Here is a 13,082-nt window from a genome sequence, read left to right as displayed (position 1 = left end):
TCAACTTAAAAATTAAACCAAACAGAAACCAAACAGAAATGCTGAAGAACAAAGGAAAAATATCAAGGTGGCATGTACCAATGCTATCACATTAGTCAAAGTGATCAGTTTAAGTTCATAACCGATCATAATGACAGGATTAAAAAGGAGAGAACAATCCAAATGGGAGGCAGGATACACAGCAGACTCATAGAATGGCAGATGTCCTAAACAGCACTCTGGCCTCAGAATCAGCCCTTAAGGCATTCGGATATGGCTAAAAAGCCTATGAGAGTTTCTCAGGCATGGAAAGCCAAGACACTGTGGCAAAAACAAATCACCTAATTAATGTGTCTTATTAACATCTGAAAAAATGCGTATGTTATTGGAAAACCATAACTTTTTAGGCCTTGGCTGTTGAGTGACAGTTGCGTTGCTGTGTCTCACCACAGTCACAGACGCCCTGTGGCATGCCTGGTTACTACTGCACTTTAGGAAGTCTCTTTCCTTGTAGCCTTTGTACCCAGTTAGTAAATTGTTTCCTTTCCATGGGTGCTATGTGTCTGAGGTTTTCAAGTTTTTAATGGGAAGTGTGGCAGTATGCATATGAGCATTTGATTTTAGTAACACAGACTTTTCTTAATGTTCGAATTACAGGTACATCCATAAGAATATAGAGTGGCATAAGGGTCTGGGTCAGGATCTAAGTGTGTTGGGTCAAATGCCACAACAAAGAAGGGATCTGTTTGGAAAACAGTAGTCCCATGAGTGAGACGTCTCGTGGGTGTGCACACCTCTGTCCCTGGGTTTTCCTCCCTCACTCCTCTTGCCCACTGTGTTTTCTTTGTACTTAGAGAGGGAGACAGAAGTGAGGTGAGGCTCCTACAGTTTGCCTAATTGAGCCATGAGCAGGTTTGCTGGCAGCTTTGGCCACATGATTTGTGAGGTGATCCCTTTTGTGTTCAGAGTGGACTTCGGATTCCAGTTCTTTCTGTTCTGTAAGGAGTGGCACTTTATCTTTGTCTTAGCAGAACTGCTCCTCTGTATCCTTTACAGTTTTCCCTTGTTGTTGTTTCCTTTTTAAATTATGCATAGAGTATGTTGTGTGTGAAATTAAAGCCTTGATTAACCTGTTAAAAAAATGACCTAAATGAAAGATCTCTGTGAGTGAGATCCCAGTGGAAAGAACGGGCCATCAGAAAAGGAGGTACCTTTCTCTGAAGGGAGGAGAGAACGTCCACTTTGTCTATGGCCTTGTCTAAATAAGATTGGAGTTGGCGAACTCAAAAGGCTTCCACAGCCTTGGCAGCTCATGACAAGAGCCTCAGGTGATTACTAACATCATAAATAAAAGTGTCAATTGTTAAATCAACAGCAGGAGTCACTGTACACCTACTCCCCATGTAGTATCTCTGCCCTTAATGTGTTGTACTATGTGAATTAATGGTATAACTAGAACTTAAATAGTACCTTACACTTTGTGTTTCTGTGTGGGTGCAAACTGTTGAAATCTTTACTCAATATATACTAAATTGATCTTCTGTATATAAAGATAATTGAAAATGAACCTTGATGAAGAATGGGATGGGAGAGGGAGTGGAAGATGGGATGGCTGGGGGTGGAAGGAGATTATGAGGGGAAAAGCTGCTATAATCCAAAATTTGTACTTTGGAAATTCATATTTATTAAATAAGTGTTATAAAAACAAAAAAAAGAATATAGAAGAACCTATGAACTTGCCAATGGAGCAGGCTAAACCGTTCATAAGAGAGGCTGAAGAGGAATTTGAAGTCATGCCAGAAAAAGAATTCAGAAAATTAGTAATCAGATTACTTAAAAGCAATGAGAAATGATTCAAGATCTGAACGAAAAGCACACCCAAGGAATAGAGATCCTAAAGAGAAGCCAGAATGAAATACTGGAAATGAAAAACTCAATTGACTAAGTAAAAATACCGTGGAATCCCTCAGGAATCAAACAAATGAAATAGAAGAGCGAATATCAGAACTTGAAGACAAACTTCTGAAAATAATACAGTCAGATCAAACACAAGAGTAAACTAGAAAATTAAAAATCATGATTGGAGACTTACAATATTCAATCAAGCATTGTAACATCCAGATAATAGGAGTCCCTGAGGGTATGGAAAGAGAGAACGGATTAGAAGGCATTTTCAATGAAATAATATCAGAAAACTTCCAACGTAAACAGGTTGAAAAAAACAAGCAAATTCAGCAAATACACAGGAGTCCAAACAAATGTGACCAGAAAAGGAATTCACCACGACACATTGTGGCAATACTCAGTGAAACACAAAGAACAAATCCTAAAATGTGCCTGAAAGAAAAGACAAATCACATTCAGAGGTAAGTCAATCAGACTCACCCCATACTTCTCATTGCAAAGCCTACAGGCAAGGAGACAATGACATGATATATTCCAAGTTTTAAAAGATAAAGGCTTCCAGCCAAGAATAATGTACCCTGCAAAGCTATCATTTATGAATGAAGGAGAAATAAAGATTTTCCATGACAAACAGAAACTGAAAGAATTTGTATCTTCATGTCCAGCCCTACAACACTGGCTCAAGGATGTACTGCACGCAGAAACACAAACAAGAACTTCACTACAAAAGAAGATGAATGTAGAAAATGACCCAGCTTAAATACAAACAAATACCAAAATACATAAACAGCTCTTCTTAAGGAAACATGACAGGAAAAAGACAGTATTTAACAACAGTCACACTGAATATAAATGGTCTCATCTCTACAGTAAAAAGACACAGACTAGCTGAATGGATTAAAAAAGAAAACCCATCTATCCGTTGCCTTCGGGAATCACATCTCACAAGCAAAGATGTGCATAGACTAAAAGTGAAAGGCTGGAAAAAGATATTCCAAACTAACATAAACCAAAAAAGAGCCAGTGTGGCCATCCTAATATCAGACAAAATAGACTTCAACACAAAAGCTATTAAAAGAGACAAAGAAGGACATTATATAATGATTAAAGGATCAATCCAACACGAAGACATTACTATTATAAATGTATATGCACCTAATTACAGGGTGCCTGGATATTTGAAAGAATTACTAAAGGATTTAAAGGGAGATATAGACTCAAATACAATAGTAGCAGGGGACTTCAATACCTACTTTCACCAATGGGCAAATCAACCAGACAGAAATCCAGCAAGGAAATAACAGAGCTAATTGACACTATAAACCAAATAGAACTTGTAGATATCCACAGAGCCTTCCATCCCACAGCCACAAAGTACACATATTTATCCCCGGTACATGGAACTTACTCTAGGATTGCCCATATGCTAAGCCATAAATAGAGCCTCAGAAAATTCAACAAATTGAAATTATACTGGCCAGCGTTGTGACTCAATAGGCTAATCCTCCACCTGTGGTGCCAGCACACCGGGTTCTAGTCTCAGTCGGGGTGCCAGATTCTGTCCCTGTTGCCCCTCTTCCAGTCCATCTCTCTGCTGTGGCCTGGGAGTGCAGTGGAGGATGGCCCAAGTCTTTGAGCCCTGCACCCATATGGGAGACCAGGAGAAGCACCTGGCTCCTGGCTTCGGATCAGCACGGTGCACTGGCTGCAGCGCGCAGGCCGCAGCAGCCATTGCGGGGGGTAGCCAATGGAAAAGGAAGATGTTTTTCTCTGTCTCTCTCTCTCTCACTGTCCACTCTGCCTGTCAAAAAAAAAAAAAAGAAGAAGAAGAAGAAGAAGAAATTATATCATACATCTTCTCAGACCACAATGCAATGAAACTTGAAATCAACAACTCAAGAATATCTGTATCATATGCAAAAACATGAAGAATGAACAACATGATTCTGAATGAACAGTGGGTCATAGAAGAAATTAAAAGAGAAATCACAAAATTTCTAGAAACAAACGAAAATGACAATACAACTTATCAAAACTTGTGGGATACATCAAAAGCAGTGCTAAGAGGAATGTTTATAGCAATTGGTGCCTACATCAAGAAACTGGAAAGGTACCAAATAAATGAATTCTCTGTGCACCTCAAGGATCTAGAAAAACAGCAGCAAACCAAACCCAAATCCAGCAGAAGAAAAGAAATACTGAAGATTAGGGAAGAAACCCGCAGAACTGAAACAAAAAAAGCAATACAAAAGATCAGCAAAACCAAGAGCTGGTTCTTTGAAAAAAATAAACAAAATAGACACTCCATTGGCCCAACTAACCAAAAAAAGGAGAGAGAAGACCCAAATCAATAAAATTAGAGATGAAAAATGAAATGTAACTGACACAACAGAAATAAAAAGAATCATGAGAAACCATTACAAAGAGCTGTATGCCAACAAATTGGGAAACCTAGGAGAAATGGATAGATTCCTGGATACATACAACCTTCCGAAACTGAGCCATGAAGACATAGAAAACATAAACAGATCCGTAACCATGAAAGAAATTGGATCAGTAATAAACATGCTACCAAAAAAAGAAGAGCACAGGACCGATGGCTTCACCGCTGAATTCTACCAGACATTTAAAGAACAACTAATCCCAGTGCTTCTCAAATTATTCAAAACAATTGAAAGAAAGGGAATCCTCCCAAATTCTTTCTATGAAGCCAATATCACCTTAATTCCTAAACTCAGAAAAGACACAACAGAGAAAGAAAACTATAGACCTATCTCCCTGATGAACATAGAAGCAAAAATACTCTACAAAATCCTGGCCAATTGAATCCAACTACACATCAGAAAGACCATTCATATATATATAATAATAACAATTTGCTTATCCATTCACCTTATGATGGAACTTGCACTGTTTACAGTTGTGAATTCATGAAAATAAAGCTATTATGAACATTCACATACAAGTCTTTGTATAGACACATGCCTTCCTTTCTTGGATGAGTACCTAAATCACATGGCATATGAATGTTAACTTTTTTAAAAAAACTGACGAACTTTTCAGAGTAACTCTGGCACATTACATTCACACCCATAGGCTGAATGCTTATTGATCTGCACCTTCAATCCCTTCTTACAGTGCACTCCAACACCACATTAACTTAGATCAGGAACCAAAATAAGTACCTCTGTTTATTCAGGTAAACTTTTGCCAGCAAAATTTCACACATGTTCCAAGTGGCCTTATTGACATGTTTTCTCAAGAAATTGGCTCTCATTCTCAACAGAAATTGTTTTCATATAATAACTTGTCCATATAGCTGAAAATTCAACAAATACGTTGTTTTAGACACTGAGTTACAACTAATACTGCAATTTATTAAATAATGTTGGGTGTTTAGGCTATAAAATGAATTAATGAGCTTTTATTTAATTTTGTTTTCTTTCCTTAAGGGAGATTTGTTCCAAACGAATAAATTAATTGAGATTAATACACAATGTAGTAATTTAGGTAAACATGTTTTATCCAGTGAAATTGATTTTACAATCCAATAGTCTAGGTTTCACACTTATTATCTAATTCATATGAGATAGAAATATATTAATGCAAATTCAAACAAGGAAATAAATATGAGAAAGATCTCCTCAACAACAATAATCATATGACTTATCACTTCCATGATAGGGACAAAATGCAATTATGCAACAATATTATATGCATGTATTTTCTAGAGTACATAGTCTGACAAGACTGTGGCCTGAAAACATAATAGGTATCTCCAGCCACGTAGTTACACACCATTTTCAAAATTAAATCTTAATAGTCTAGCTAGATAGCACAAGTATTTACAATATAATTTCCTGCAACTCATCGACTTGCTCTCCAAAAGGAACAATACCAATGTCCTGGACTATTAGCCTTCTAGAATCTGAAACCTTATGATACTATGAATTTGTCTGTATTGTTAGCAACTTTTACATTCTATTCACATTTAATATGCACTCATTTGCCTTCCTCAATAACCTGACAATTTCTTGAAGCCAATTTTTTCTGCCTCTTTATCCGCTAATGTAGGAAATTGTCTCCGTAATACAGAATAGGCAGTCAGTGAAGAAATAAGCATATGCGTGCTATAACCATAATTGCCAAAATATTCCCTCATTTTAAGATCCTGAAAAATATATAGTTCAGTCTTTTGAATGCTTTTAATATTCTGGAAAAATCAAAATTTATAGAATTGTTCTATGTGAATAAACTTACTAGTGATGCATGTGGATAACTTCTAATGACCGAGTGATTCTTTTTTATCTGTTACAGGTTACTTACACTATAGTAATGCATATCATCAGTGCTATTGTTGCATCGATTGGTGTGCTTTTAATTTCGCTTGAGATTTTGGCAGTTAGTTTAACTCCAGGAGATTTTATTTGGGTTCATGTAAGTACCAGGTTTCTCTGAGAATTTCCTCATGATTTTAAATTATGTATTAATTCTTTGGGACATGATCAGAGTATTTAAGTATTATACAAGTCTTACAAGTTACCCTCATCAATTTACTCTTTGGTATATTTAACTATTATAATTGTAATTCAAAATACTGGCTATGTTCTAAACCTAGGACTGCCCAACACCTCAAGTAACCAGTTAGAAGGTATTATACATATTTATAGATATATTTTGAGTGAGTGAACATTGTATACAATTCTGGACCTACCTGATTATCGTGATGTGTTTATGATGGGCAGCTTGTTCCTTTCAGGTATCTACATTTCTAAGGTCAGTTCTCCCATGACTTAAAAGATAAAGTTTGTTATAGCAAGACTTAATCTCTGAAGAATAACATGGCATACTTTTGTACCTCAGAGTATTTTAAATATCAGTCATGTAGTCTACAGATAGAGCAAAGCTGAACTCTGTACATGTTTGTAACTTGTAATGCCCGTGTACTCAGTTCTATATGCACACAGCTATATAGAGAGTTTTACACTGCTTGATTTGCATCTGTCAATCTGTCAACAGATCTGTGTAAGTTTTTTTAAGTATGTCGTGTCTGTGTTTCATTATCTGGGCTTCTCTGCTGGTGAAGCTTGGATATATGCACACTTACCTGTGTGTGCACATACATGTATAGTTTTACTGACATGGAAGAAGTTGCTATGAAGGCTAAGAGATGGAAGTCAGTGCTAAGCAAATTGAGTAGGAATGTAAACTATAAGGGCCACTGGATTCCTACATTTCCGCTCCATTCTGTCTGCCCAGCACTTGACAGAGATCAAAACAGGTGGGCCTTGGGTCAAGACCTAGAAACCAAGTTTTCAGAATTGTATTTCTTTGGAGGTTGTCTGTTTTTAAAATTCCTAACCTCATACAGAAAGCTCCTTAAATCTGCATCCAAAATTTTTAATTATCTAGTTCCAAAGAAGTTGCACTTTTTGGACAATTTTTCTGTGTAGCTTCAGTAGTGATTTTACTGTGAGTGGAACTACTAACTTCCTCAGTGAATTATATCTATGCTTAACAAAGAAGCAAATAAAGAAGCTACTTGCTCAGGGTTACAGGGCTAGTCACTTGCAGAGAACTTACTATCATGAAGAAGATCTTCGGCCAACATTATTTCACCACACAAAATTGAGGCTTTAACATAAACCAATTCAGTGGCACATCAAAGAGCATTTTAGTGCTTTCAGGAGTGCTAAAATTGTATGACAGATACCTTGATAGATATCTTAACATGAAACAATAAATTGTATTAAACAAATATATTAAACATTAAATTGTATTAAACAAATATAATATAAACATCATGATATTGCTTAAGATTATATCCGCATGATAGTAAGAGCACATTTTATTAGACAAGTATGTCATTATGGTATTAACTCTTCCATTTTTTCAATTCATCTCTAGAAGCACCAATGCTCATATTTGCAAGAAATTGAGAGTCTTTCTCTTGAATCCCTTTCCCTGCTAACCCTCTCAAGATTTTCAGGGCCACTGAGAGCCAGAGGTTCAATATTGACCTCAAGTTCTTGGATGAAAGAATCCTAGAACATCTCAGCAGTCCATAAGCATATCCATAATTTATATTGCCATGATTCAGTTACTATTTTTTTAACTTTTATTTACTGAATATAAATTTCCAAAGTACGATTTATGGATTACAATGGCTTCCCCCACATACCGTCCCTCCCACCCACTACCCTCCCCTTTCCCACTCCCTCTCCCCTTCCATTCACATCAAGATTCATTTTCGATTATCTTAATATACAGAAGATCAGCTTAGTATACATTAAGTAAGGATTTCAACAGTTTGCTCTCACACAGAAACATAAAGTGAAAAATAATAGATGATTTTTTTTTAAATGAAGATGAAATCAGATCAGACCTATTGTCATGTTTAATCCCAGTGAGAGTCAAGTTGGGAGTTGATAATTTCTTTTTTTTTTTTTTTTTACAGAGGATCAGTTTAGTATGCATTAAGTAAAGATTTCAACAGTTTGCACCCCCATAGAAACACAAAGTGAAATATATTGTTTGAGTACTCGTTATAGCATTAAATCTCAATACACAGCACATTAAGGACAGAGATCCTACATGAGGAGTAAGTGCACAGTGACTCCTGTTGTTGACTTTACCAATTGACACTCCTGTCTATGGCATCAGTAGTCTCCCTATGCTCCAGTCATGAGTTTCCAAGGCTATGGAAGCCCTCTGAGTTCTCCGATTCTTATCTTGTTTAGACAAGGTCATAGTCAAAGTGGAGCAGGGGAGAGTGATTCAGTTACTATTAAAAGGTGTCATTATTGAACATTGGTCTGAAGAACCCATGGTGGCCTTGTAACAGAAGTATTTCGGTACTGAAGTGGGTAGGCTTCCAATATAACAAATTCTGTATTATTGTCCCCAGCCCAACTATTCTGTGAGGATATGAGTGCGTTGGAGCTTATAGTCAGAGAGACAAAATCAGAAAGAAAGAGCCAGTGCCTTGGATACATAAATCCTTGTATTGAACCCAGGATACAAATTCAAACTTTCTTTTTCTTCAGCATAAATTCCCGTTTAGAGTCTTTTCCTAATAGCCAGGCAAATTTTATGTACTTCTATGAAAAATGAGTCCTATAACTCAAGAGTGTCTCAAGTCTATCTTCTGTAGGGGTTCATGGGTCCCAATGCCTCAATGAATATTTGCTGGTCTTATTCACAACCAAAGAAAACAAACAAGCAGGAAACACAACCAATTATTCTCATTATTCTAATTATCCATTTGACAGAAATTTATCAGTTTATCATCACCCTCAAAAAATTATCAGTTATTATCACAAAATCAAGTAAAATATTTTAAATTAATCATTTGCTGGAGAGTAGAGGATGTAGTGAGTAGATTCTCCATTCTATTTTTCTTCTTCCTGCATTTTATGATGTTTTAATTATGTTTAAAGTATTAAGCTATAAATATCTGTAAGTAATGTACATTTTCTTTTTGGATACAGAAAAGTGCTAAACTCCTTTCAGAGTATTTGTTGTTATTCAGCCTCTTGGAATTGCTTGTGGCAATTACAGTGACACGCTGGGCAAAACAAGCAAAAAGAAGATAAAAATTCAGTGAGTATCTCACATCTCCCTTGGTGAATCAGAAGCTAATGATTTCTTTTATGAACCCTATTTGATAGGAATTACACATAAATAGGGTCATCACTAAAGTGTGATTATAAGTAACTGAAAACACTGTACTTACTATCACATGCTATGTGAGTCTCTGTACAGTTGAAGACAATCTCTAGCTCATGTCTGCTTAATTCAACAGATAATTTCTTGGAAACAAAAAAGCTTTGTAGAAGTCATTACCAGGTAAAAGGATATGGACACACATGTTAAACCATAAATTTTCAAAATTTGGGAGAAAGAATTTTAAAATATCAAAATGTAGAACTTTAGTGTCTTCAGAAACCAAGATTTTGTAGTAACTGGGAAGTTGGAAAGATGGCAAAAACCTTTTCCAATCAGTTCATTTCCTACTTCCACCACATCTACTACCTAATGTCTGATGGCAAATTTTATCTCTAATTTACCTCAATGTCAATGAATCAGAAAGCTTTGGTGAAAGATATCTCTGTCCTTTCTTCCCAGTCTGGCTGCAGAGGCCCAGGTTTATAATCATAAGGCTGATGTGAAGGAGAGTATTGTTTGTCCATTTGTCGTGTAGCAGATAGAACAGGCTAGAAATGGAAAGGGCTGCTCCTTCCTCATGTTACACTTCCCTATCTCACAAATCTGCCGACTTCTTACATGGGCCTTTACATCTTTAAGCAGATGATATTCTTCCCCTTGACTTGTCCAACTTTAGCTTCTCTATGGACAACACCATGTATGTCTGTCTACAGCTTAGTTAACCATCTATAAATTTACAACAGTCTTAATGCTCTGTCTCTATCCTAGACCTTCATAATGATGCTTCCAAACTTACATCTCCAGCTTCCCACTAGAGTTTTTCACCCAGATTGTCGCTCCCCCTCTTCGCGGAGGAACGACACAGAACCCTGCGCTGTTCTTTTGTCTGCTCAGCCCTTCCCGGGTTTGCTGCTGGTCCTTCCCGGGTTGGCTGCTGACCCCTCCACCTCTGTGGAAGGGCGGCTCCCCCTGCCACTTTCCCCACTTCCGCGGGGGAGCGGCACACCGCCGGCCGGCTCTCTCGGGGGCTGCTCAGATGTTATCCGGATGTTCCTCTCAGATGTTCCTTGGTGCATGTTGTCTCTCTCCTCCTTTATAGTCCTCTCCCACCAATCCCAACTCTGCTGCCCACACGCCAAGCACGCTGCTCTCCTCCAATCAGGAGCAGGATCAGCTCCTGCAGCTTATCAAACTGACGAGGCAGCTGCGTAGAGGTTGTTTGGTCTCTTTCTCTCAGCACCATATTGTGGGAGAGCAGATGCATAGAATAAGTCTTAATTCCAGTAACTTAGTCTAGTCCGAGTTGCTCCCCACACAGATGATACTGAATGAAAATAAAATAGATTAAAAAATGAACTGATCATCTCAACCACAGGTTATTTCCTTATCTCTTTTCCCTTTAAGCGCACCACCATCCACCTGTCTGCTCCTGCCAGGGAGCTGAGAAATGTCTCTGAACTGATATAATTTGACAGCCTTTTCTGTATGAGCTCCTAAATATATTTTGTTTCTGTCTTCCTTGTTTTCCTCATACAGCATGAGAGCTTGGTGTTGCAGTACAGTATTAATTTCCTGTAATAATTTAGCCCCCATATACTTTATTTTTATTTAAGTTATACAAGTTTCATGTATCTCAAATGTACAGATTTAGGAACAGAGTAATGTATCCCCCGCTACCATCCGTCCACCCAAGCTCCAACAATTTTTCCTCCTCCCTCTCACATTACCACTCTTAATTTTTACAAAGATCTATTTTCAGTTTATTTGATGATCATATAGTTAATCTCACACTAAGAAAAAGAGTTCAACAATAATATGAAAAAAACACTGTTCCTTAACAGTAGATACAAGGGCTGTAAACAATCATCAGATCTCAAAATGTACATTCACTCCTAAACAATACTTTTTAGGTACTCTATTACTTTCCCTGGATCAGGGAAAATATGTTATCTGTCTTTGTTGGATGGACCGGATTATTTCACTAAGTCTAATGGGTTCCATTTGCATCATTCTTGTTGCAAACAACAGGATTTCAATTTTTATATAGCTGAGTAGTACTCTAAAGTGTATATATGCCATAATTTCTTTATGCAGACAACAGTTGATGAACATCTGTGTTGATTCCATATCTTAGCTTGTGAATAGAGCTGCAATTAACATGTGGGTACAGATAACTCTTTAAGATCCTTATTCCTTTGGGTTTAGGTAAATCCCCAGGAGTAGGAACGCTGGGTCATATGGTAGGTCTATATTTATATTTCTGAGCTACCTCCATACATCTTCCACAGTGGCTTCACCAGTTTACATTCCCACCAACAGTGGATTAGGGTACCTCTTTCCCCACATTCTCTCCAGCATTTATTGTTTGTTGATTTCTGTATGAAAGCCATTCTAACTGGAATGAGATAAAACCTCACTGTGTTTTTGATTTGCCATTTCCCTGATGGCTAGTGATCCTGAGAATTTTTCAAGTGTCTGTTAGCCATTTAAATTTCCTCTCTTGAAAAATCTCTATTCAAGTCCTTTTCCCATTTCTTAACTGGATTGCTTGTTTTGTTATTGCTGAGTTTCTTGAGCTCTTTAAGCATTCTGAATGTTAACCCTTTATCACTTGCATAGTTTGCAAATATTTTCTCCCATTCTGTTGATTCCCTCTTCAGTTTGCTGAGTGTTTCTTTTAAGTGCAGAAGCTTCTCAGCTTGATGTAATCCCATTTGTCAATTTTGATTTTGATTGCCTCTGTTGTCTGGAGTCTTTTCCAAGAAGTCTTTGCCTATGCCAATTTCTTGCAGAGTTTCCCCAATGTTCTCTAGTAATTTGATAGTATCAAGTCGTAGATTTATGTCTTTGATCCGTTTTGAGTGGATTTTTATGTAAGATGTAAGGTATGGGTCTAGTTTCATACTTCTGAATGCTAAGATCCAGCTTTCTCAACACCACTTGTTGAAGAGGCTGTCCTTGCTCCAGGGACTCCTTTTGGCTCCTTTGTCAAAGATAAGTGGGTTGTAGATGTGTGGATTGATACCTGGAATTTCTATTCTGTTCCATTGGTCTATAATGGCTTACACTTCAGTTCCAGCTTCCTGCTAATGCACACCCTAGAAGGCAACAGATGATGACTCAAATACTCGAGTCTGTGACACACTTGGGAAACCTGGGTGGAGTACCTAACTCCTGGCTTTGGCCTGGCCCAGCCCAGCTGTTGTGTGCATTTGGGAAGTAAACCAGCAGCTCTCTTTCTCTCTCTCAAATAAGTAAGAATAAATAAATCTTTTTAAAAAACTGATAGGTATTCAACACTATACTTAATGGTAAGGTTATTTAGTCTGTATAGAAAACTGTGTCTCCTTATATGGTCAACAGTTATCTTGGAGACTATTAATTCATATAGCTTTGTCTTTGGCTTTCAACCTAAAGAAAAAAATAGAAAGATGGAAGGAAGGAAGGGAGGGAGGGAGGAAGGAAGGGAGGGAGGGAGGGAGGGAGGGAAGGAAAAAGGAAACTAAAAATATCAAAAGCACATAGTTTAG

The 13,082-nt window shown here is 37.4% G+C and overlaps 1 protein-coding gene across 1 annotated transcript in view; it reads left to right on the top strand.

The window, feature by feature from the left end:
- LOC108177942 (membrane-spanning 4-domains subfamily A member 12) overlaps nucleotides 1–9,578 on the top strand; it is a 62,456-nt gene extending 52,878 nt beyond the window's left edge. Inside the window, exons 4-5 of the mRNA XM_089302884.1 lie at nucleotides 6,202–6,321; nucleotides 9,375–9,578. Of these exons, the coding sequence (XP_089159010.1) occupies nucleotides 6,202–6,321; nucleotides 9,375–9,479 (225 nt within the window). The 3' untranslated portion in view covers nucleotides 9,480–9,578. The remainder of the gene's footprint in view (nucleotides 1–6,201; nucleotides 6,322–9,374) is intronic.
- Nucleotides 9,579–13,082: the final 3,504 nt, after the last annotated feature.

The sequence above is a fragment of the Oryctolagus cuniculus genome, chromosome 1 (genome assembly GCF_051225735.1).
Source record: "Oryctolagus cuniculus isolate XC-2025 breed Fujian yellow rabbit chromosome 1, ASM5122573v1, whole genome shotgun sequence".
NCBI lineage: Eukaryota > Metazoa > Chordata > Mammalia > Lagomorpha > Leporidae > Oryctolagus > Oryctolagus cuniculus.
The sequence above is the reverse complement of the archived record's forward strand: the minus strand, read 5'-3'. Positions and strand labels throughout refer to the sequence as shown.